General features: G+C 42.9%; 1 protein-coding gene across 2 annotated transcripts in view; it reads right to left on the bottom strand.

Annotated features, from left to right (window-relative positions):
* Positions 1-26968, bottom strand: part of LOC310752230 (putative G-protein coupled receptor 173) — a 101821-nt gene that overhangs the window by 31437 nt on the left and 43416 nt on the right. The window contains exon 4 of one of the 2 annotated variants that reach the window (XM_083592172.1): positions 8328-16414. The exons of the other annotated variant lie outside the window; for it this stretch is intronic. Coding sequence (XP_083448298.1) covers positions 15311-16414 — 1104 coding nt within the window. The 3' untranslated portion in view covers positions 8328-15310. Of the gene's footprint in view, positions 1-8327; positions 16415-26968 lie in introns of those variants that run through there. 2 annotated transcript variants of the gene reach the window in all.

A 26968-nucleotide genomic window follows, 5' to 3' on the forward strand; every position in this document is an offset into this window, starting at 1 on the left:
TGTCTCTCTGCCACTTCTTGAAACAGTCCATTTTGTCCAAAATTTGCAATGATTGAAACAGAAATAACATTCTTGGCAATACATTCATCTTTATAACAGCAATTCGACCTAACAAGGAAAGCTTCAAATTTGACCATATTTCTAGATCCTTTTTCACTTCTGACCAACATTTCTCATAATTGTCTTTAAATAGGTTTAAGTTCTTAGCGGTCATGTTAACCCCCAGGTATTTTACTTTCTTAACCAATGTTAAACCTGTCTCCTTCTGAAACCTCTCTTTCTCAATCAGTGTTAAATTTTTCTCAAGAACTTTAGTTTTTAACTTGTTCAACTTAAATCCTGCCACATGACCAAATTCTTGAATCAGTTTTAATACTCTTTTAGTACTAGATTCTGGCTCCTGTAACGTCAGTACTAAGTCATCTGCAAAAGCTTTCAATTTTTACTGTTTGGCTCCGACCTGTATACCTTTAATCGAACGGTCCCTTCTGATCATATTTAGCAAAACCTCCAGGACCGAAATAAAAAGCAATGGGGAAATTGGGCAGCCTTGTCGTGTCCCTTTCTCTATCTTAAATTCCTCTGTCACCACATTATTAACTATTAGTTTAGCCTTTTGTTCTGAATAAATTGCACTTATACTATTTTCAAACCCTTGACCAACCCCCATCCCCTGAAGATTTTTCTTCATAAAACTCCAAGAAATATTATCAAAGGCTTTCTCCGCATCTACAAAGATTAAGACTGCTTTAGTATTAATGTTCACTTGCAACTTCTCCAAAATATTAATTATATTCCTTGTATTGTCAGACAATTGTCTACCCGAGAGAAAGCCAGCTTGGTCTTTATGTATCTCCTCCACTAATACTTTTTTTAGCCTTTTAGCCAAAATATCTGCAAAAATTTTATAATCCACATTAAGCAGGGATATGGGGCGGTAGTTCTTAAGCTGTGTCTTTTCAGACTCATTTTTTGGTATAAGTGTAATATAGGCTTCCTTCCACGACTCTGGCACTTTTTCCCCCTCCAAAATTTCATTGCAGACCTCTTTTAGTGGTTGAATTATCCAATCTTTCAAAGATCTGTAATATTTTGAGGTTAAACCATCCGGCCCTGGAGATTTGCCCAACTGCATATTCTGGATGGCACCTTCCACCTCCTGTTCTGTTATTTTATAGTTCAACATTAACTTATTTTCTTGAGAGATTTTTTGTAGTCCATTTGTTTTCAAGAATTGGTCTATATCAAACTCTTTCTGTGGCCCTTGTGTATATAACTGTTTAAAGTACCTCTGGAAGCATTTTCTAATTTCCACTGGATTCTGAATATTCTTTCCTTCTACTTCCAAGTTGGTAATGGTGTTAAGTTTTTGTCTTTTTTTCATTTGCCAGGCTAACAATTTCCCACATTTATTAGCCGATTCAAATGTCCTTTGTCTCATCTGTTTAATTTTCCATTCTATTTCCTGATTCATCATCTTCATGTATTGAACTTGATATAACTTTATTTCTCTCAGAATCTCTTGTGACTTTGGTTTCGCTCTCAGTTTCTTCTCACCCTCTTTTATTTTTTCCAAAATTTTGTCTTTTTTCTCATTTTGAGTTCTCTTCTTTATTGCATTCTGTTGAATTAGAAACCCCCTCATAACTGCTTTACTTGCGTCCCAGATTACTCTTTTTTCAATGGTGGTGTTCATATTTATCTCGAAATAGTCTCTCAAGGTATTTTGGGCCTTCTTGGTAACCTCTTGGTCTCTAAACAAGGTGTCATTCATCCTCCATCTGAAGGAACCGGTTGGTGTTAATTTCATCTCCATTTTCACAGCATTATGGTCGGAGCAAGTTTTGGGGCAAATTTCCACTTTTCGAGTCTTAGGTGCCAGTCCTCTAGTTATCCAGATTTGGTCAATTCTTGTCCATGTCATTTTGGCTTCAGAGAAGAAGGTTCCCTCTCTACCCAAGGGATTCTTTATTCTCCAAATGTCAATCAAGTCCATATTGTCAGTCATCTCAAAAAAGGTTTTTGGTAGTCTGCCATCTTTGGTAACTACCTGTCTCTGTGACTTGTCCATGTTTGTAGATACCACTCCATTCATATCTCCCATCATGATAATGTTGTAATCCATATAGTCCAACAATGTCTCATGCAACTTCTTAAAAAAATCAGATTTCCCCTCATTTGGTGCATAAACTCCTACTATCAAAAATTTTTCTCCTTGTGTTTGAATTTCAATTGCCACAAATCTTCCTTGGTCATCTTTAAAAATGAATTTCGGTGATAGGCTCTCTTTTGCATAGATTACTACTCCTCTCTTTTTGACCTTGTCCGATGAAATAAACTCTTGACCCAATCTTTTATTAGTCAATACTTTCCTATGTAGCCTTATCACATGTGTTTCCTGTAAACAAATCAAGTCCAATTGTTCCTTTTTCAATAGATGAAAGACTTTTTTCCTTTTCTCCGGGGAATTAAAGCCACGAATATTCCAATTTAATAGTTGCAGAGACATGGTGTGTTTATTTTGCTTTTCCTCCAACTGCTCCCAGTAGTAGTTCTTGTTCTGACGATGGTATCACTTTTTCTAGCTTGTCCAATCCCAAAGGTAGTGATGCTATGTCTTGTATTCCTGGTTTTAATGCTCTTGGCTCTTCTTCAGCTTCTTTTTGCAGGTCTTCTCCGTGCTCTCTCAAAAATTTTTCTTTATCTTCCACTGATCTTATTTTAAACTTTTTCCCTTTGAAGGTAAAGGATAGGCCTTGGGGGAATTCCGACCTAAAAATGGTTCTATTTCCTCTCAGCAGGGCCACCAGATCTCCGTAATTAGACCTAAGATCCAAAAGGTATTTCGGGATGTCCTTAAATATCTCCACTCTTGCTTCATTTATTTCCAAGGTCTTCTGGAAGTGCAGACTCAATATTTTGTCTCTCTCCTCTTTTGTTCGGAGGGTAATCAAACAGTCTCTCACCCTGTTCTTTCTCCCCCCTCTTCCAAGTCTAAAAGCACTTACTATCTTGAAATCTAGCTTATCTGAATCTAAGTTCCAAAAGTCTGCAAATTTCTGCGTAAGAAAATCGCTCAAGCTCTCTTTCTCAAGTTCAGGTACAGCCCTGATCCTTAAATTTGTCTGTTTTTCTTTTAATTCAATCATAGACAGCAATGACTTGTGATCCTCAAGCTGCCTACATATCGGTGGTATCTTTTCCTCTACAGCCAATACTTTTTCCTTTGCTTCTTCAGCTGTCTTTCGATTCAAAGTAGATTCCTGCAGCAGTTTCTCAATAGATTCTGTATTTGAGTTCACCTTCTGCCCCAAGTTATTGATGCTTGAAGTGTTTTGGTCAATTTTAGTTGTCGCTTCAGCAACTTGTTTACTTAATTTTTCCAAAGATTCAAAAAATTTTCCTAATGCTGAAGCTAAACCCTCTTCAGATGCCATTCCTTTAAGCCCAACTTGAGCAGAATCTTCCCCTGGTGGAGCAGAAGGGCCAGATGCTGATGCTCTTCGCTGCTGCAGTCTAATTTTACCCAATCTTGTTGTTTTTTCCTGAGGCAAATTTGCCATAACACTTTATCTAAGGATCAAGGTCAGTCCCACGGTTAGAACTTGTTTTATAGTGGAAAATTCCCCTGGCCAGTTTAGAGTGGAAAATTCCCTGGCCAATTGTAGCAATTTCAAAGTTCCTCTAGGGGGACACAGTAACAATCAAAACTTGTAACAATAAAGTAACTTTTCCAACTTTCACAAATCCCCCTTTAACGAAGTAAACAACAGTTTCAAGTCCGGAGAAACCCTTCAGAATCAAAGTATCTCTCTTACAGAGTTAGCTGTCAAAAAGTTGCATTGTCCATAAACAGCGCGATTCACAGTACGGCAATTCTATTGTTCCTTTGCAGTCCGTTCCCAGGCATTAAGTGGTGGTCTTTGTTCCCTTTTCTCTCTTTTTTTTTTTTTTGCAGGCAAAAAGTACTTCCCCTTCTCCCTCCCCTCTCCTGCACCTCAGGGAGGGAGTTCTCTTATATTGATGTTAGGATTTGAGTCTTTTTAACGCGATTTTCAGAGTCTTAGCTGAAACAGTCTTTGCTTTGATCTGTTTACAAGAAACGGAAGGCGGACTTCCTGTTTACACCTTCCCGCTTCGGTACCAAATTAATATTTTTTTTTCCTTATTCCCCGGTCTTTAAGCTTGACCTACTCACGGGTAGTTGTTTGATAGCCAAATTGTCACAGGAAAAAGGTCAGCGCTCTCCGGCAACAGCTATGCGGCTTCACTCCACGGAAGAAGCAATTGACTCTCAGCACCGCGCCAAACACCCCGTTACGCTCCGGAGCTCGTAACCGGGCTCCTTTGCAGATTGGGGGGGCGCTGAAGGTGCCCGCCGAGTCCCACGGTCACAGGCTTCACCCGCCTGTGATTTCAGAGGGGTCCCCGCTTCGCCGTAGCGGCAAGACCCAATTTCCGCGGAGCTATGTCCCTCAGAACTAGAGGGATTCCGCCATTGCCGATGGCGCCGCCTCCGGAAGTCTTTTCACAGCTTTTTTAAACATGTCATTTATCTGATAATAATGCAACCAATCAAATACATATTCTTTTACTTGTTCATATGGCTTCAATCTCCATTTCTCTCCATCTTTAACCACTACATCTCCATAAGTAATCCAATTACCTCTCATGTTGATTTTTTTAACACCCATAACCTCTAATGGGGACAACCAGTGTGGAACTCCTGCTTCCAATAAATTTTTATATCTGTCCCATACTTCGATTAGCGATTTCCGGAAGATGTGGTTTTCAAAAGCTTTATGACTCTTCTTCTTCTCCAACCATAAATACGCGTGCCACCCAAATCTGTTATCAAATCCTTCTAAATCCATCAATTTTGTATTCTTTAGTTTTATCCATTCTTTCAACCAACAGAGACATGATGCCTCATAATAAAGTTTCAAGTCTGGCAGAGCAAAACCTCCTCTTTTTCTTGCATCAGTTAGTAACTTATATTGAATTCTCGGCTTTTTGCCCTGCCAGACATATATTGAAATCACTCTTTGCCACTCCCTAAAAATCATTGTCCCTTTAAGTATTGGGATCATCTGAAATAAAAATAACATCTTTGGGAGTACACACATCTTAATCGAGGAGATTCTACCCCAAAAGGATAGTTTCAACCTTCCCCACACCTCCAAATCTTTCTTAATTCCATTCCACACCAGTATATAATTGTTCTGAAACAGATCAATATTTTTTGGAGTTAGCCATATTCCCAAATACTTTACTTTTTTCGCAACTTCAATACCTATTTGTTGTTGCAATACTTCTGTCAAAGTTTGGTCCATATTTTTAACTATAACTTTGTTTTTTTCGTATTTAATATGAATCCTGCCACTTTACCAAATTGTTCAATTTCTTCTAACACTTCAGTTACACTCTTCATCGGATCTTCCATCATTATTACCAAATCATCAGCAAAGGCTTTAACTTTATATTCATTTTGTGTCCAATTTCTGGGGAACAACGGTGAAAGACAGCTATTGCGTCTATAGTTTGGGTTTTCCAGAAGCCTTTAGCTGACTACTGGGGGAAAGCGGAAGCTGGAGAGGCCTATGTTCTGACACAGAAGGGCTTGCTCTGTCTAGATAAGCCAAGGATACTGCACTTCAGTTGACTGGCCCAGATTTAGTTCATTACCAGAACCAGACACGAGTTCAGCACTTAAACTGTGCCATTGGGAATTTTGGGGGGAAGCAGGTGGCATCAGTCAGGGAGCAGGATTTGGTCTAAAGAGCTGCTGTTTGCTAATGGCCTATTGCAAAGTAAGAAAATATGCTGGGCTGCAAAGAACCAGGAGACCAGAACAGGTGTCTTCTGTACAATAAAATTGAAGGACCTCCACTCTGATTATACAGCTATATATTCTCTCACCCTAAAATTCTCCTATACTTGCAGCTTTTTCTTGAAAACAGATCAAGCAAAAAATCTCACTAAAATGCTAGTTTTAAGATTTCTTCTTTAGTCTCAGTTGGAGTGGATGAAGCCTCTTTCAGAGTGAAATGACAGGTGCCAAAACATGCTATTTGAAAGCCACAGGGACTGACTTGGAAGTTCAAGTTCTACATCATATAAAACTGATAAAAGCACCCTACACATGCTCAAAGGCACTCTTGTCCACATTGTTTCACTTATTCTGTAACTGACTCCTGGTGCTCAAAATAACTTCCAAAGTGCTGAACTTTTATACCACAAGATGTAGCAGTGATGGCTGCCAACATGGGTGGCTTTAAAGCAGGATTATACCATGGAGGATAAAGCTATTGGTGGTTATGCAGTACTGCCAGTATGAGGCAGAACACTTATAAATGTCACTTGCTGGTGAACACAAGTTGCCCTGATGTCCTGCTTGTGGGTTTCTGCCCACTGTGGGAAACAGGTTTCTAAGCTAATGTATATAGGCAGCTTTTGGTCTGACCCAGCAGGGATCTTCTTATGTTCTTACGGATGTGCATGGAAATCTCTCAGGCAATAGATTGCCATGGCTTTTTGATATCAGTGAGGTTCCCTCCCCCTGTTGATATTTGCAGACCGTAAGTTCCTCTGTGGGACATACCAGGAGAGGCGGCCCCGTAGGTAGAATCATAGAATCATAGAGTTGGAAGAGACCACAAGGGCCATCGAGTCCAACCCCCTGCCAAGCAGGAAACACCATCAGAGCACTCCTGACATATGGTTGTCAAGCCTCTGCTTAAAGACCTCCAAAGAAGGAGACTCCACCACACTCCTTGGCAGCAAATTCCACTGTCAAACAGCTCTTACTGTCAGGAAGTTCTTCCTAATGTTTAGGTGGAATCTTCTTTCTTGTAGTTTGGATCCATTGCTCCGTGTCCGCTTCTCTGGAGCAGCAGAAAACAACCTTTCTCCCTCCTCTATGTGACATCCTTTTATATATTTGAACATGGCTATCATATCACCCCTTAACCTCCTCTTCTCCAGGCTAAACATGCCCAGCTCCCTTAGCCGTTCCTCATAAGGCATCGTTTCCAGGCCTTTGACCATTTTGGTTGCCCTCCTCTGGACACGTTCCAGTTTGTCAGTGTCCTTCTTGAACTGTGGTGCCCAGAACTGGACACAGTACTCCAGGTGAGGTCTGACCAGAGCAGAATACAGTGGCACTATTACTTCCCTTGATCTAGATGCTATACTCCTATTGATGCAGCCCAGAATTGCATTGGCTTTTTTAGCTGCCGTGTCACACTGTTGGCTCATGTCAAGTTTGTGGTCAACCAAGACTCCTAGATCCTTTTCACATGTACTGCTCTCAAGCCAGGTGTCACCCATCTTGTATTTGTGCCCCTCATTATTTTTTTGCCCAAGTGCAATACTTTACATTTCTCCCTGTTAAAATTCATCTTGTTTGTTTTGGCCCAGTTCTCTAATCTGTCAAGGTCGTTTTGAAGTGTGATCCTGTCCTCTGGGGTGTTAGCCACCCCTCCCAGTTTGGTGTCATCTGCAAATTTGATCAGGATGCCCTTGAGTCCATCATCCAAGTCGTTGATAAAGATGTTGAATAAGACCGGGCCCAAGACAGAACCCTGTGGCACCCCACTAGTCACTCTTCTCCAGGATGAAGAGGAACCATTGATGAGCACCCTTTGGGTTCGGTCAGTCAGCCAGTTACAAATCCACTGAGTGGTAGCATAGTCAAGACCGCATTTTACCAGCTTCTTTACAAGAATATCATGGGGCACCTTGTCAAATGCCTTGCTGAAATCAAGGTAGGCTACATCCACTGCGTTCCCTTCATCTACCAGGCTTGTAATTCTGTCAATTCTGATAGAATGGCTTTGTCCTCCCAGTTTTGGTGACAATAAGAGGTACAATTTAAAACAGCATCGTGGTACTTTCAGGCACAGATGACTGGGCTGATAGAACATCATTGACTTCAGGAGACATGTTCCTTTATGTCTATGCTAGACTCTCAAACATTGACTGGGCAGTCTTCCCCAGTGAACTCTAGCCCTGTGAGGGTGGCTGGGAATCTTTAGCAACAAAAAAAGTCTCATGAGAGACTCATGTTGGTTAAACTGGCATAAATTCAATGCAAATCTATTATCATTCTTGAAGATAATACTTTCTCTCAAACTTGCTAATTGGGTCACTGATGCAAGGAAACAGGGCAGTGAGGGAGGCAGCAGCTACAAATCTGGAGCATTTCTCCTCTACCTGAAGAAGAATGTATGCCTTTAAGTTGACACTGAAGCTTGCATAAGGTCACAGTACGGATGGCAGTTCAGCAAACACCCATACCAACCCAAAAAATTGCCAGGGACACATGCTGTGGTCAGGATGTTTTTATTAGTGCTTTCAATTCAGGCACAGCTCAGTTGATGTACATACAGTACACACACACACACTCTCTCACACACACACACCCCTGAAAAAACATGGTCCATGCTTTCCTTTGCTCCATAGCTAGTGACAAAGGTACTCAACAGAAAAAACGACACCCAACCATCCTCCATGTTCTTGGTCTCTACAGAGATCTGCTCCCACAGCAGAAGTTTGTGGTTGAGAAAATACTTGAAAGAAATAAGGCTCTGGGATGGAAAGTTGAGGGAAGAATGCTGGGGTTTTATCAATTAATGTGTGTCACTATGCAACACTGTTTCGAGGCAATACCACTTCTCTTGAGTCTTCTGATAGCTCAGGCACAAGAGTTCATTTCTAAGTCTTAATTCAAACAGTGCAACCATTTTCTCACTGCATGGATTGAATCTGATCACAGCAAATCAGTCCTGTAAGGACCTATTGCTAGCTTTCACACATTGTGCGCAACTCTTCACAATACATTTTGCATCTGCAACAGGCAATTTACAATAATGGCAGACTGATGTGCAGGACTCATTGCTCCACCATGGGAAGAAGTCAGCACAGACTGACAAACCAGCCACAAGGTGACCAGGCAAGTACCCCCTTACCCTATTAGATCAGACTCTTGGCAGAAAGGTATAACCTAACAACAATTTTAAAACAACCCAGAAGCCAAATGAACACTATCTAACGTGGTAATATTAGTGCCAGTCTTGCTTTGCAATAAAATTTGAGAACCAAGAAAATAATTACAATTTTATTTATACCTCATCTTAATGTAGTATTTATATAATCATTCAGATGGGTGTTTAAAGTAATCCCTTACATAATCTCAGCAATTCTTACAACAACCTTGCAGGGTTACCAGATAGAGGGCTAAGGTTGAGAGGTTATGACTTGCCTAAGGCCATCTAGCAAATTTACAGCTAAAATGAGATTTGGACTAGTCTTCCCAGCATACGCAATTGCTCCAGCTCTTAATACTTAGACCATGATTAAATTCACTAGTTACTTGCAAGCCCCATGGAAATAAATGGGTCAAGTTAGTTGTGGTTCAATTTCAATAAGGGCAACTAGTTTTAAATAGATTGGGACCATAGTTTTAAAATACTGCTTTTTCTGCATGCTCAAAGAACTTAATTATATAATCTCAGTAATGTGTTTGTGTGTCTGTGTTTTGTTTTATTGTGTATTTTGTGTTTTTATCTTATATTTTTATATTGTGAACCACCCTGAGATCGATGGATGAAGGGTGGTATATGAATTTAATAACTAATTATAGTAGCTGAGGTGAGATTTGGACTTCCCAATTTACACTATCATCCACCAGACTAGCAGCTCTCACAGTGCTTAGTGTGAGCCCCATCTCAAAATAAGCACAACATCCAGGCCCTGACACACTTCCCTGCAATCCTACTGATAGGGGACAACAAATATTAGTTCTTCCTAGCTCATCCGATATGGATTGATTATCTTCTTACATTTATACTCCACCTTTCTTCCACCATGGAAGCCAAAAGGGCATAGATGTAATTCCCAGGTGGTCACTCATCCAGCCACTGACCAGACCTAAGATCCGCTTAGCTTCAAGAAGGTGGTAGCTTCATGTGCCTTCAGAAACATGTTGTATGTGTGTACCTTTGTCCATCTCTATGTCACCACATTATTCTCCCTAGTTGGATGAGAAAACATTCTTCTAGCAAAGGGAGCCAAAGCAACCGTAATACTGTTGTCATCCTGAAAAAAAGTGACAAGTGGGGTCCCATAGCGTTCTGTCCTGAGCTGGTTGTTGTTCAACGTCCTTATAAATGACTTGGATAAGGAACTGAAATCTGCAAATTCAAATTTGCAGATAACACCAAACTGGGAGGGGTAGCTAGAAGGCAGAATCAGAATTCAAAATGACCTTAACAGACTGGAGAACTGGGCGCAAGCTAACAAAATGAATTTCATTAGGGACAAATGTAAGGTTCTGCACTTAGGCAGGAAGAACCAGATGCACAAATATAGGATGGACTTACTAGCAGTGCATGCAAAAAGGATCTAGAGGTCTTACTGCACCACAAGCTTAACATGAGGCAACAGTGTGATGCAGCAGCAAAAAAAGCTAATGCTATTCTAGGCTGCATCAACAGAAGTATAGTGTCCAAATCAAGGGAAGTAATAGTACCACTCTATTCTGCCTTGGTCAGACCACACCTGGAATACTGTGTCCAATTCTGGGCACCATAATTTAAGAACGATGTTGACAAACTGGAACGTGCAGTCTGGAAACAAAGCCTTATGAGGAATGGTTGAGGGAGTTGGGTATGTTTAGGCTGGGCAAGAGGAAACTGAGAGGAGATATGATGGCCATTTCCCAATATCTTAAGGGCTGTCACATGGAAGAGAGAGCATGCTTGTTTTCTCGTGCTTTTGTGGGTAGGACTCGAGGCAATGGCTTCAAGTTACAAGAAAGGAGATTGTGACTAACATTTGGAAAAAACTTTATGACAGTAAGAGCTGTTTGGCAGTGGAACAGACTCCCACAAGAGGTGGTGGGCTCTCCTTCCTTGGAGGGTTTTAAGCAGAGGTTGGATGGCCATCTGTCATGGATGCTTCAGCTGAGATTCCTGCATTGCAGGGGGCTGAACTAGATGACCCTTGGGGTCGTTTCCAAATCTTAAGAATCTATGATTGTTGGATTTCCACTTGAGAAGTCCAAATTAACCCCTACTCACTGGATGGCCTTGGGCAAGTACTGGCCTCTACCTTCAGAGGGTTGTTCCGAGGATGAAATGATCCCCTGAACACACACAGAAGGAACTGCCTCCCTCAATAATTTGAGGCTTGCTTTTCTGTGCTTGTTGTTTCTAACCTGTACATTTCAGGATCCAGATCAATGCCAGTTACAGCTAGTTCACACATTACAGACAAGGCACAAGGGTGCCTATTAATAACAAGTTAACCTGTTTTAATATGCTCACTTTCCAGGACATTCTTGATATGCATGGTAAAGGTTATCTGAAACTTTATACAGTTCCTGCTGGGTTGATTATTATTAATGCCGTTCAGAGAGCAGAAACCACTGACTCTTGGAAAGTGACTACTTAGTTGGTGAGGGTTATAGACAGCACATGGGAACTGGCAGAAGCGAAGTGAGGCAGCAGTTCCATGTATGAATGCTGATTCCACACTTTTTTGCTGTTGTTAACACACTCGGACCCAGGTTCTTACTGAGGTAGTAAACCAGCACCTAAGCTGCACCTACATCAGGCTGCAAGTGAGAACATTTATAACCAAGCATTTCTTCAAACAAAATTTTAAAAAATCTCTGCACAAGGAAACTGGCATGTAAGGAAAAATGTTATTATGTGCTAGTTTTCTATGTGCAGTTTTAGACAGAGGGGCATTCAATCATGTAAGTCCTACATGTAACTGAAGTCTAAAATGGAACAACCCAGATGCAGTTCTGAGTAAGAACCTGGCCTAAAAATGGTTTTAAAAAAACGAGGCAGCCTAGCATGCTTTGCACTGTAACATGAGAACTAGCCTTAGTTTTCACCTAGACAGTTGCAAGACGTTTTGGTGTCTAATACAGAAAAATTCAAAGGTACTTCCTCCCTCACTATAAATTAACATGGGACACATTCCACAGGGAAGTTCTCCTGAAGTGATACCCTTGTGTGGAGTTCTACCTGTTGGATTATACACTATAAGCTCAAATCTGTCTGCCTCCCACTGTACAACCCTCAACGCTGCCCAAAAATCTGCCACCTGAAGCAGCCACCTCACCTTGCCTCATTGCAAGAATGCCTCTGGCTTTACCTAATGCTTCTGCAGATGTGTGGAATGGAAGTGGCACATGCATTACAGCCAGGTGGGTGGCTCAAAAGACTTCAAATACTGTTATGAGGTGGAACTGGTGTCTTCAGACATATTGTAGGTCTCCATTAGGGGAAGCAGACAGATTGGCTAAGGCAGAAGAGAAACCAGTGTTGGAAGGACTAGCGGTGGAGCATATGCTCGCGCTGCCCAGGGCGGGTGTGCTCCTGAGGGGGCGTGGCGCGGAGGGTGCCCCCCCAGGCGCAGGATAGCCGCTTGGGTGCCCAGAGCGGCGCGTGTGCCCTGCAGCCGGGGACGGAGCAAACCGCTTGTGGGGGCAGAGCGAGCTGCCCATGGCGGACATTTGGCCCGCCGCCCGCCCGCAACTCCCAAGCCTCCCCCAAGCTGTCAAAATGAAGGGGGGAATGCTGCTGGCAAAGCGGCGCAGCTCCCCGCCTCACCCCAACAGCTTGGGTTAGGCTTGGGACTCGTGGGCAGGCGGGTGGCGTGCCAAGTGTCACCCCCCTCAGTGAGGGCACCTGGGGCGGACCGTCCCCCACCGCCTCCCCTTCCTATGCCCCTGGGAAGGACAAAGACCATAACCATGGGACAACTCAACAAAGATATATATGCGCACACACACACACACACACACACACACACACACACAGAGCGCTGTAGCTGTTAGTTACATTCTGAACTTAGCTTCTGTTTGGTGAATACAGATTTTTCCACTGATGACTGTAAAATCAGGACTGGACTCCAATCTCCATTCACGAAGCACAAGCAACATTCCACCTTCCAAAAATACCTACATTCCCTACATGAGAATATGTGCCATTGGATGAGAAAGCATGGCCAAGTTTGGATCAGCAGAGGGAAGTGGCCTCAGAACCCCCACAAACACCTCCCTCTTCCTCCACAAGGCCTCACAAACTATATCACAGCAGCTGTTGAGAGTACAACATTCAAGAGGAAGTAATGAAGCATATTTAGCAGCATGAAAGTGGCTTGTCTTTTCATGGCAGGTTCAATGCCAGTTTAGCCTATTGCACATGAAGACAGTGTTTTCAATCTACTGTTTTGCTGCAGACACATACACTGATATAGAATAATAAATTATTTTCATCTTCAACCCCCAGCACTCTGGACTTGCACTGCTAGTGGTTAATAAATAAACTCTCTATCTTAGGGTTAGTTCTATGGTAGAAAAGGTCAGGATTTCCCACCAGGTACAAAAATAAATAGGGGGCCATTTGTTTAGGGCAGCCTTCCTGTAGTCCTCTATACTGGACCCTGCTGGTGGCAGAGAAGCAAGGGTAGATCCATGAGCAGAAAGGAGTCCTTAAAGCAGAGATTAAATCAGCAGTCTGGAGGATCTCATTAAGAAACGGGTGTGGCTCGGGCTTGTGGCATGAAGGAAATGTGTCTGCACCACCTTTTAGACAAGCCATCTGGAATGGCAGCGGCTGAATTCTGCAGGGTTTTGGTGGACAGAACACTGAAAAGGTTGCCATCTTGTTTGAAATGGAAAGCATCTTGATGTTTGCCTTTTTGAAAAAAGGAATGCCAGTTTATGGGAGCTGAGGGCTCAATCCAGGTTCACCTGCAGAAACTTCAGTGAAATGAAAAAGAAGAATACAAAAGCTTTTTAAAATTTTACTGGCATTTGCACAGGAGAATGTCCTGCTGGACTATGCTAAGGTATTTTGAAAAATAATATTTACAATTTTCCTCGCTCCCAAGAATACAAATATTCTAGGGTTTTTTTGAGGGCAAGTTTGGACATTTTCTTGTTATTTTTAAACTGAAGTAATAAAATTGCTATACTGGGTGCCATAATCTGTCAAAAGTCCAAGCATATATACTTTCTGGAAGAGCTATAAAAACTTCCTCTATGGTTCAGGATTAAGCAGGAGTGGAGTAACTTCAACTCAAATATTTTCTTCATATATTGTATGTTTGTTTTATTTTTAGCCCTTGAAAAAAGCATTCTAGAAACTGAGGCAGCTATCTTATTTCTGCTCCATTCACCATTTTCTTTTCTCACATATGGGTGGCCAAGGGCAAGTTTAAAGAGACAATTATTATTATTATTATTATTATTATTATTATTAATCTTTTCTACTAAAAGGACTCTGAATGGTACTTAACCAACGATTCCTCCAAGATTTAGCCTGCCCAGAAATCTAGTTGCCATACTCTGCAGTATTATGCTCAGAGGAAGCATACACTGAATTCATTTTAAAAATGATTTAAATAAGAAAAGGCCCTTTTAAAAAATCTGACATGGGTAAATTTAAATTAGACTTTAAAAATGTGAATGCTTGTTCCTTTTTCCAAAGAGTCTAGTTTTATCTCTTTTCAATAAGTCCCCCCCCAACAAAACAAGGAACAAGTTGAAACCTGTTCATAGTGCATCTCTTAAGTATAAAAGTGCAATTGTATACTTTCTCCTGTTAAATAACGGGACTTACTCCTGCCAGGTATGTATGCTTAGTATTTCAATCTTTGAAAGCCAAACGCCATAAAGGAGAAGGCTTAAAAATTCAGATTAAAGTCTGCCAACCCCAACAAGGAAATTTATTTCCAGGGAAGAAAAATGCAATGCTTTCCTCCTGCAAATTCATATCTGACAAAAATTAGAAACATTACCACACAGAAATGGATCTAGCATTTGACAGGCCTTTGGGCAAGGCAGCCTTAGTTGGTCCCTTTATCTTTCAAGTGGCAGGGGTGGGCAACCCAAGAATTTTCTCACATTACTTTTGCCCTTCTTGGGAGTTTCATGCCAAGGGAAAACAATATGTTGTGGAGATGGGAGGCTCTTTGCTACTCATGGGGTGTCCAGCCATGCCATCTTTTAGAGCTAGCCCTCGGAATTTTCTCATGGGTGGCTGTAAATAATGCATTTAAAAATCATCCTCAAATGATTTCACAAAACAAAAAGAAAGAAAAGTGCACTAAACTTTGGAAAATTATAAGCAGCCGCAACTAAGACATGCCATGATTTCTCAGGAGGACTTGACTTGCCCTCTCTTTCTCTCAATCAAACCATGGTTGTTCAGAAGAAAACAGGAATGGAGCCAAGCTGCAGACAGTCCTCTTATGGGCCTTCCAACACCTCACAGAGAGAGATGCCAAACTATGAGAACCAGTCCAGGAGGAGGTAAAGCATAATGGCTACGAGGGGCATGCAGCTGCTGAAGACCACAGGCAGGAAGACAAAGAGGCTGAGAAACCGCAGGGACCGTGTCAAGATCTTTTCAAGTTCACTATGAGAACCAGGACTGGCTTCAGGAGGCTTGTGGACATTAAGCCCCTCACCCAACCAAAGGCTACCTTGCCCTATCAAGAAGCCCTGACTCTTTTTCTGTCCATGGGCACCAAGAGGGCTGGACAGCAGATCTGTGGGCCGCTGTGGAAGGGGCACTAGTGTCCGGGCTGGGACTACCAGAGGCATCACCATGGCCTCCTGAGTGGCAGGTCGTGAAGTGTTGGGTGACACCACTCTCAAGCTGACAGGAGAGTCAGAGTCCTTAGATAAGCCATGTTGGACATTTCCCTCTTCCAGGTGGTTTAGAAAGCAGCCTTCTAGTAGGACAGGTGGACTATCACGACCTGGTCCTACCAACTCAGATGGTGCCATTGTTGCATACCCTGGCATGCATCCTTCCTCCTCACTGTCCCTGGAGTCATCACCACGCTGCTTGGCATAGTGCAGCATGATCTCCTCTGCCAGGGAGCTGTTCAGTGCTCTCTCGGGGCCTGTCCAGTTGACTATCAGGTCACGGTCAGTCAAGACACTCTGCCGCAAGGCAATGAGAGACGGTGCAGGGCTGCTAGGATTGCCTGAACCTTCCTCAGCCCACTCCTCTCTTCCTCCAAGCTCCTCTGCTCGGAGCCGGCTCAAGTGGGACAGATAAAGCTGCTCCAGCTCCCGGTCTATGGCATCTTCCTCCAAGCGGTAGGGCAACTCTTGGTACCTTCTCAATTGCTCCTCCATGCATTCCTCCATGAAAGAGCCCTCTGTAGTGAGGTCACACTTGCTGAACTCAGGCACATCCCACTGTCCTAAGGGAAGGGTTTCGGTTCCCAGTACCAAGCCCCAGGGCACTTTCAGCTCCTCATGAGATGAGGGATGGACCTTGAAAGCAAGTGCCTGTGGGGAATCGGTGAAATCCACAAGATTGTCTTTAGAAGGTTCCTTCTTTTCTGGGGAGTTGGTGGTGATTGTGAGTTCTGGAATCTAGGCAAAGTGAGGAAGAAGAAAAGATACATAGAGAAAATGGCAGAATGTGATTTTATATTCAAAGCAATAAACACAACCATTTGTGGAGCTGCTGGAAAACCTTGCTAACATCAAGGGTCATCATTATGATTGCAAGGGACTTCTCTTTTTTGCTCATACTAAATGTTAAGAAATGCCACCAGTGTATTACGCTTTGCAGCGTAGAACACTTTATGCAAGCAGTTGCAGACCAGAAAATGAAAAATAGCCACCTTGTCTACCCTCCATTTTCAACTCCAGACCAATTGTTCCAACAGATACTGTATTAATCAAATCTCAAACAGTTCCAGGGCTAGGGACTCCACGAGTACATTTGCTTGGCAAAATGTTTCATGAACATAGATTGGGGGAAATCTTCATGGCATTTTAGTCTAATGATACAGTTTACACCTAAAAGAAAGTAAGGGCAAAATGTCTGCCAGGAGCCCTGTGGTCAGGCGCTACTTCTGCCACCACAGCTGCTCACTCAGAAGGACACTTGCACCAGACCAGAATCCTCCTGGTTCTGGGCTCAGGTGAGTTGCAGAGTCACCTCATGCCACTCCCCACATTCTCTCACATGTGCAGCTCATCACTGAGGCAAGCTACCAGGCCTTCCGTGGCCTACTTGCTGCTCCCTCTGTTCTGGGTTTCTTGCTGCTTCTCCAACTGGGGAGCCTGGACTTTGCCAGCACTTGGGACTTGGCCACATTTTCCTTCCAGTTTGTATCTAATGCAAATGGGCAAGTTGTTTTTTAAGGAGGCTATTTTTCTAATTAATTAATTTGTTACTAAATTATCATTTATGTATTATCAATTTCATAAAATTTATACACTGCTTGATTGTAAAAAAGCCCCCTTTGAGTTATTATTGCATTTATTTATTAATTAAATTTACATCCTAACCTTCTTCCAGAAGGAACATGGAGTGGCAGTAATTATGTTGTTGTTGTGGCTGTTGTTGTTTTTAAAATTTGTATACTGCCATTCATCCAAAGATCACAGCGTGGTTCACAACATAAAAATACAAAATTGGAAAGGAAAATACAACAAAAGCATAAACAAACCAATAAACCCTCTCTCACAATCAAATTTAAAAGACCACAGAATGTTTAATCAGCCAAAAGCCTGATTATAGAAAAATGTTTTTGCCTGGCCCCTAAAGATATGTAGTGAAAGCACTAGATGAGCCTTCCTGGAGAAAGCATTCTGCAAACAAGGAGCCACCACAGAAAAGGCCCATTCTTGTGCTGCCACCCTCCAGACCTCACATGGAGGGGGCACACAAAGAAGGGCCTCCGTTGATGGGGAGAGGCAGTCCTTGAGGTACAGTGGTACCTCGGGTTACATACGCTTCAGGTTACAGACTCCGCTAGCCCAGAAATAGTACCTTGGGTTAAGAACTTTGCTTCAGGATGAGAACAGAAATTGGGCAGCAGCGGCGTGGCACCAGCAGGAGGCCCCATTAGCTAAAGTGGTGCTTCAGGTTAAGTACAGTTTCAGGTTAAGAACGGACCTCCAGAACGAATTAAGTTCTTAACCACTGTACCACTGTACTGTGATCCAGAGCTGCTGGAAAACCAGCACTTTGAATTGGGCCCAGAAACTATAACATGTTGTAGGAATCCAAACTACTGGAGCATAGACAACAGTAGTTAGGCTGTCCCTGTCCAGAAAGGGGCACAGCAGGGCCACCATTTGAAGCGGATGGAAAGCACTCTGTTCCACTGAGGCCACCTGGGCCTCAAGCAACAGCAATGGATTCAGAAGTATTTTATTTATTTATTTGATTTATATACAGCCCTTCACCGAACGATCTCAGGGCAGTTCACAAGATAAAAATACAAGTTAAAAACACAAATAAATAGTTAAAACGAAAACAACAAACCAATAGCTTCGCCCCCCTCAAAAAAAACACCAACACATTTAAAAGGCTGCAGAATATTAATCAGTCAAAGGCTTGGTTGAAGAGGAACATTTTCGCCTGGTACCTAAAGATATACAATCTTCAGAGGCAGCCCTACCTATAATGCATTGCAGTAATCTAACCTAGAGGTTAACAAAGCAGGCAACAGAGTCATCCCTGTCCGGATAGGGGCGTAGCTAGGCCACCAGCTGAAGCTGATGGAAGGCACTCTGCACCACTGAGACTACCTGAGCCTCAAGTGACAGCAAAGGATCCAGCAGAACCCCCAAGCTATGTACCTGCTCTTTCAGAGGGAGTGTAACCCCGTCCAGAGCAGGGGACCTCCCATCCATCCAGTCTAGAGAACCTCTTACTCACAGTGCCTTTGTCTTATCTGGATTGAGTTTCAATTTATTGGCTCTCAGATAAATATACTTGAAGTGTGTAGTGGATGGAGCATATCCATTGAACTAGACAAGTTGTGGGCCTCCAGATGTTGCTGAACTAGAACTCCAATGATCCCCAGTCAGCATGGGCCAGGGATGGTTTCCCAGACGTGGAGCCAGCCACTCAAGTGAAGGACTGTTCGGAAGTATAGAGTGAGACAAGTCCAGGAGCATACCACCCTGAGCACTTTGAGTGCTAGTACAAGTGTTATTAAACAATATTTGCCACACAAAAAAGAAAAGTGGAGGAGAATGTGGGGAAGGCAAGAGCAGAAATCCTAGGAGGATGAGAAGTCATTGGCCTTACCAACAGGACTGTTCCAGAGAAAGTGTGGGACAGGCTGGGTTTCCCATTCAAAGCAGGAAGAGTGTTGCCTTGCAGAGCAGATTTGTGATTTGCTGCAGTTAAGTCCCTTGCTTCCCCTAGTCCAGCGGTTCTCAACCTGTGGATCCCCAGATGTTGTTGGACTACAACTCCCATCATCCCTGAGCTCTGGCCTTGCTAGCTAGGGGTGATGGGAGCTGTAGTTCAACAACATCTGGGAACCCACAGGTTGAGTAAGGCTGCCCTAGTCCATTGTATTTGATTTACCAAATCAATATTTCTAAAATTTAGGAAGAATATTATTTTTCTTTTTGAGGAATTTTGGTTCTAAAATTGTCAGAAAAAGTTCTAAAGAGTGAGGTATAAATTGTTTGAATGAATTGTACATGGTGGTATGTTTAAAACCATAGTACTTTAATAATAAATATGACATTTAAGTTTATCTCCTTTTATCAATATCTCCAAATGCAGCATTTATTGAATTCTCAAAAAAGAAGATACAACATTTATAGAAACTTCATTCCCTGAAAAAATTTCAAGGCTGAGGCAAAAATGTGTTCAAAAATCATCTTGCATGGCATTGAGAGGGTGATGGGAGAAAGAGTTCATGTATAGAAATGAGAAACATATATGCAATGTAAAATTGAAAGAGGACATTTGGAATTTTTTATTAATACAGGGATCCCAATTGGTGGATGGTTTGAATTAAGAGAGTGCTACAAAAATAGATATTCAGAGCGATTTAACATACTGGACAGTTATAAATCTCTGTAAAACAGGTGTAAGAAAATCTTCTGGTTGCTACAAGAACAACATTTGCAAGCTGCTGGAAAGAAAACTGAACCAACCATGTTGAGAAAATGGCTATGAATGGGTTTCTGAGCAAACTTGTGATAATGTATAAAAAATAATCAAAACTATGTTGGAAATGCCAAAAGATACAGGGGACCTTCATGCATATGTGGTGGTCATGTAAACAAGCTAAAGAATATTGGGAAATTATTTATGTAGAATTTAAAAAGATGTTAAGGCTGACATTTCCCCCCATAATAGAGATTTTCCTACTGGGTATAACAGATGGTGAAATTCCTAAGAGGGAACTTTGTTTTTTTCTCTACGCAGCTACAGCAGCTAGAATAATCTATGCACAAAAGTGGAAGGACAAAGGAATCCCTACAAAAGAGGACTGGCAAAATAAGTTAATCGAATGTGTGGAGTGAGCAATTATGACAGGGAAGATAAGAAATCAAGATGAGTCACATATAAGTGAGGAGTGGAAACACTTTGGAGAATATTTAAAGAAATATAATAGTCAAATAAACTTCCATGTAGGGCTAGACCTATAAGCAGCAGTTAAAAACAATTAGAATATTGTATAGAATTAAACTGGGTGGTATTAAAGAATATGCAGCTCAACAAGAAACAAATAGGAAGCCATGGAGGGATGGGTGGGGAAGTCAGGGGATATGGGATAATTAAAGATAACTGTAAGTTGTATGTATTGAAATTTTGAAAATGCATAAATAAAATTTTGAAAAAGAGAGAAAATGGCTATGAAATTTAAGCAAAAGCTTCCAAACACCCCCTTGTGGCTGCAATGGTGGAAGAGAGGGAGGAAGGCATGTGGGAGCACAAGGTGCACCAAGGTTTATTCCCAGAATGTTAAACCATGGCTTAGCATGTTGCCCACAGGCGGCCAGTGTGTGTCCATGCACAGCTTTGGTGATGACATCATGGCTTGTTTCCTACTGCATCTAATCATTGTGAACCAAACAATGGAGTCTAGTTATTAAGCATACTGCAGTTAAGAAAAGATAGTTTATGGGATGGATATGCTGTAGCTGTCAAACTTTAAATCGGGGGGGGGGGGTGTTTCTTCCAGTCTAAATGGGTGCTGGATGGCCATAACCTTGAACAGGTAAAATTCTTCAGTTACCTAGGGCTCACATTCCATCATACAGGATCTTGGAAGCACCATTGGCAAACCTCCCTTCAAAAGGCGGAGATTACAAAGATAGCCATATATAGATTCTTCTTCACAAAGGGCGGCAAATATGTTCCAGCAGCCTTAAGGGTTTTCAACGCAAAGCCCGTTTCCCAACTCCTGTATGCAGCAAATGTCTGGCATAATGGGGACCTGCCAAAGCTAGATGGCTTTCCGGCAAAATTTATACGATCTTTGCTGCAGGTACCTAACTGCGTCCCCAACTCCGTACTTCTGTTGGAAGCTGGTGAATGCCCAATTTAAGCTAGAGCGTGATGGGCTGCCCTAAAACATTGGCTCAGGATTTCAGTGTTTAATCTAGGGAAGGGTCTGTACCAACATTTGACCAATGAGGAATTTGTCAGCAAATGGCAGGAAACCATGACTAAAAAAGCCACCTCTATTGGTCTCCCCCCCCCCCAACTGTATTACCTGGGTTATGAAGGCACCCAAAAGGTTTTAAAGCAAAGATTATGGGACAATGCACACAGTGACCTGCAATCTCGATCACACGCAGTCTGTAGTCCGCTGGCAGCAGGAGTTCAATATGGGTATGTCTTTGAGTTAACGTCTTACATCAAAAACCTGACAGTACCTAAGTATCAAAGGCTTTTCACCAAAGCCAGACTAAATGTCTTCTCCTCTGCAGTGCTGGATGGTAGGTTGAGAGGAGTTCCCTACCAGGACAGACTTTGCTCGTGTGCTCAAGACATCGATTCCATAAATCATATTTTGTTGCATTGTGCGAAGTATGAGCAGGCCAGGGCTGAACTGATACTACCCTTGCTGGTGACTTTCCCAGGAAAATCAGAGGCTCACTATGTCAGGTTCCTACTGGAAGACCGGACAAAAGCTAGAACGTTGGCAGTGGCAAAGTTTTTATCGGTGGTTGAAAGAACAAATGAGCCCTATATTCTGAACAAAATGTTTGATTAACCTGGAGGTAGGCTGTATGAGCTGTGTATTGATTTGTAATGTTTTGTTGGGTCTCTGGACCGTAATAAAGATTGTTGTTGTTAAATCAGGGGTGGCTAACCTTTTCTTCTCCTCCTCCTCATGGACTGCATGCCAGCCATGGGTGTGGCCACCCCACACCCCAGGCATATCAGGCAATATACAGAGGCCCCTCTCTGCTCAAAGCACTGATCTGATTACTCAAGAGAAGACAATTTGTATTCCCATCAGGGGCTGGACTGGGCAGTTTAATAATCCTGGGCCTCCCCAATGCTGTGATTTATTTCTTTTTGCCACCACTACCAAAAATGGTAGAATCTTGGGGACAAGACATGTCCTTGTGAGTGGCTCATCAGGCCCCCATACTGGGGTTATTCACCCCTGCTGTCAGTTATTGCTTTAAGTATCCCTGTGATCTTCTTCATTTATGTTTCAGGGGAGTGTGTGTTCATACAGGTATGTGCCTTCGGTATTTAATAAAAATGATTAAACCTATTAAAAATAGTGATCTCGATAATGAGAGAACCCTTTCTCTTTAAAAAAATAATTCTATTAAATAAAGGGGAACACAGAGGTCACATTAAAGTAGGATTGCCACCTGTCCCTTATAATTACAGGAGAGTCCCATTTTGGGGACACAGAGTCCCCTGTCCTCTTTGGCCCCCAATTTGTCCCGTTTTTGAAGTCATAAAAATAAAAATTCTCCCTGTCCCCATAAAGCTGGGTGACTGTTAAGGCAGAGGGGGGTTGCCTGAAGGGAGAAGTAGAGGAGAAGGGGGGAGGGATGTTGGGGGTAGAAGGAGAGAGAAACACAGAAAACACTCCACACTTTCAGGGTTATTTTTAAATCCCTCCTTATAGAGCACACACACCATCAAGCTACTTAGTTATTTTCTTGCATTTCTCAAGCCTTCCCTGTAAAGCTAAGGAACTGTTGGTTACTGAAGCTGGAAGGACTTTTGGTTTTTGGTTTTGGATGGGGGAAGAGATTTTAAGAAGATAAAAAATCTGTATGCTTTATTTTATGTTGGTTTGTGACCAAAATAAAGTTTGATACTAAGAAGATAGACAGTCATGCAAAAGTGTTTCCCCACTTTTTTGCTACTGTTTTATTTTGGGAAGATAATGGGCTGGAAGTTAAAGCTGCCAGCTCCCCTGAAGGTTCCTCAGAAAGAAAGAGAGGGAGACAATGCAAGAAGAAGGTATGGGTTGCAAGTTAATGAAAGGATGCCCTCCTGGAGATCCCCTGAATGTTCCTCAAGTCACCCCAGGGTGCCATGGCTCACTGGCTGAAAACCAATAATTTAAAAGCATTTTTCTCTCACCCTTCTCTGCAAAATACCAAGGCACCTAATAAAATCAAAACACCTAGATTTTTTTTAAAGTTCTCTATAATACTAAAACACAAGAGAGCAGTGAAACCACCTAAAACAGAAGCAGCAAGCACACAACAAATACCAGTGGCAACAGACAACAGGCAGTTTAACCTGCCATATTGTTAAAGGGCTTCTGAAATCCAGGAGTCTTTACCATCTGCAAGGTCAAGAGGGAGGAATGCAGGTGGATCTCTCAGGCAAGAGAATCTAAGCCTGTTGGCAGCCACTGAAAAGGTCCTCTCCCCTCAGAGGCCCTGATGACAATCTGACAGGTCATGAGGCAGTCCTTCAAGTGTCCAGAGCTAAGCACACACTACCAATTTTTTTAAAATAAAACGTGCAATGCAGTATTATGCATGTTTACTCAGACATAAGTTCTGATGAATTCAGTGGTATTTATCCTTAGGTAAGTGTGTGCAGAACTGTAACCTTAGACTTGTTTTATTGAACAGAATAGAGCTAAACCTGAAGAAAATGTCCAGCAACAAGTTTAATATTTCAAATACGGTACTAAGTATATTTTAGATATATGGCAAAATACTGAAAAATTGATTATTCTGGATATAAAAATATCATATGTCCTTTTTATGTAATTAATACAAATGTAATTTTTTTAAAAGTCCTAGATGCCCACATCCCATTTCTTGTAGCATAGAAATATACAACAGTATTCCCACAACTGGTTTAGGGACTTTATTTTGGTTTGCTGTTGTGCATACACTTTTTGCCTTGGCAGCAGCCACTGGGACCTTTTGGGGAGCTGTAATTTATTTATATTGTTTTCAGAAACAGTAACAACTTACTGTACAAACTCCAACTTATTCAGAATGGGCTAGTTAGCACTGGAATGGGCTAGTTAGGGGCAACTAACCCTTTTCAGCCCAAGGGCTGAAGATTCCCCCCCCCCCCAAGGCTGCATGCCAAGGTGGTTGGTGGGCAGACACACAGCCGGGCCAGTTTTTCCCCACTGCTGCGTTGCCTGTGTGATTCCAAGGAAAAAGGGCTCTCCTTCACCTTGATTTTCCTCTTCTCCTCCTACCCCAGCACTGCTGTGAGGATGACAAGCAACATGAGGTAGAAAAACAAGCAGAGGAAAGCTCCAATCTTAGATCTCCTTGCTTTTTCCTGTTGTAATGGCACTGCACCAGAGGGAGAAGAGGACTTCCCCCACAATGGTTTTGGCAGAGGGCCAGCAGATCACTAAAAATAGCTTTATGGGCCACATCTGGCTCAAGAGCTCACCACCCCTGGTTTAGCAAGACTTGCATGAGATGGAATAGGCCAGAGAGCCTTCTCCCATGTCTTCCCTCTTCCGTCCTTCTGTCATACATGTGATTAATCTGTGCCAATTTGTAGGAAAAGTTGGCCTGGAACTCCAGAAACAAGGCTAAGGCCACTATGGGCTCCATCAGCAGCCACAGATAAAAAAGGCTGCTAGGTAATTTTTGTATGATTTTAATGTGTTATAAGCTGTTTTGTAGGTCATTTGATTGAAAGGTAGGATATGAAACTTTCAAACAAACAAAATATAAGATAAGATAAAATGTGAGGTAAAAATAGGTATATAAATAAAATATTACATTATGGAAAAGGAAGGTGTGGATTCCAATGAGGACATCAAAAATTCTTAGCTAGATATGTTAGCACTGTCAAAATACAAAGATAACATCAACATGGACTCCCCTGAGTGAGTGCCTGAGGGCCCTGCTCTTGCCACTTACCACCTGGCCCAGGGCGGGGCCTGAGAGGCCTCACTAGGACAGTTGTTACTGCCGGAGGGGCACAGAGTTTTTTAAATGTTCTTTAAAAAAATTCTTTTGGATTTTTTGTATGTGGGGGGTGGGGGTGGGATGGATGTTTGGTTGGGCTTGGGGAATTATTTTTTATTTTGATGTTTTTGTAATTTTTACATTTTTTTGTTTGTATTGTTTTATTGGTTTTATTTGTTTGTTTAAGGTGTTATTTTGTTGTTAGGGGGAGGGGTCAGGGCTGCCGGGGAGTGGGCCCCAGCCCACAAAATGGCTGGGGCATGTCCCGCAGGGGGGGATGCACTGGGGCAACCGATCTCAGTGATCACGGGTAGGAGGAGGAGTTACGCTAAGACTAGACCATGTCATTACAGAGGGGGCAGGTTTAGTCGTTGTCTGAGGACTATTCCTGCCTCCAGGTCTGGTCCTGACCGGATGGATACTAGAATCAGCAAGGGATACCCACATGACCTGAAGGTGCTGCTGTGCAATGCCAGGTCAATGATTCATAAGACCACTGCCATCCATGACTTGATCATGGATGGAGGACTTGACCTGGCATGTGTAACAGAGACTTGGTTGGATGAAGCAGATGGGCCTGTTCTTGCCGCTGCTTGTCCACCAGGTTTCTCTTACACACAGCAACCCAGGTCATGTGGGCGGGGACGGGGGGTTGCAGTGATTTTTAGGAAGTCATTAGTTTGCACCAGGTGTCCTATTGGGAAGACCCAGTTTTCCGAGTGCATGTTCTGGAAGTTGGGCAATAGGGGCAGTACAGGATTCCTTTTGGTGTACCGACCTCCCCGCTGCACCAAGGATTCCCTGCCCGAGCTGCTTCAGGTCGTGGCGGATGTTCTCCTGGAGACACCTAGCTTGGTCGTCCTAGGGGATTTTAACATCCATGCCGACACGACCTTACAAGGGGCCGCTCGGGACTTCATGGAAAGCATGGCCTCCATGGGGCTGTCCCTGAATAAGTCTGGCCCAACCCATAGCCGCGGACATGCCTTGGACCTGGTGTTTACCTCTATGGATGTTGGTGATCTGACACTAAGTAAAAGCGAAACGAAAGAAGTGCCATGGTCAGATCACTTCCTGGTGCAACTGGACTTCTCTGCAACCCATCCCCTCTGCAGGGAGGTGGGACCAATTCGGATGGTCCGCCCCCGCCACTTAATGGATCCAAATGGTTTCCAGAGAGTGGTAGGGGATGCTTTATCCCATGTTGATGGCCTTTCAGCTGATTCCCTGGTGGCCCGCTGGAATGTGGAGTTAACCAGGGCTATTGACTGTTTGGCTCCGAAGCGCCCTCTCCGATTGCATGGAGCCCGGACAGCCCCGTGGTTTTCCACGGATCTGAGGGCAATGAAACAATCGTTGAGACGGCTAGAGCGCCGGTGGTGGATAACTTATTCCGAATCTGACCGGACACAGGTTAGAGCTCAACGTCGAGCCTACCAAGTGGCGATAGCGACGGCGAAGAAGAATTTCTTCACCGCCTCTATTGCATCTGCAGAAAACAGCAGCAGGAGACTTTTTCAGGTGGTTCACAATTTAGCGGAAGCACCTGCAACATTGGGGCCCAGTACGGGCCACATGTTCTCCTGCAATGATTTTGCAAAGTTTTTTGCAGATAAAATCGCTCAGATTCGGGAAGAAGTAGACTCCACCGTGGGAGCAGGGCCGGGGCGGGAGAGTGCTAGAGTTCTGTCTAGTCAAGTTGAGTGGGATCAATTCCAATCTGTTACCTCCGAGGATGTGGACAGGCTGCTTGGACGAGTGAAACCAACCACC

The sequence above is a fragment of the Podarcis filfolensis genome, assembly GCF_964270895.1.
Source record: "Podarcis filfolensis genome assembly, chromosome: 17".
NCBI lineage: Eukaryota > Metazoa > Chordata > Lepidosauria > Squamata > Lacertidae > Podarcis > Podarcis filfolensis.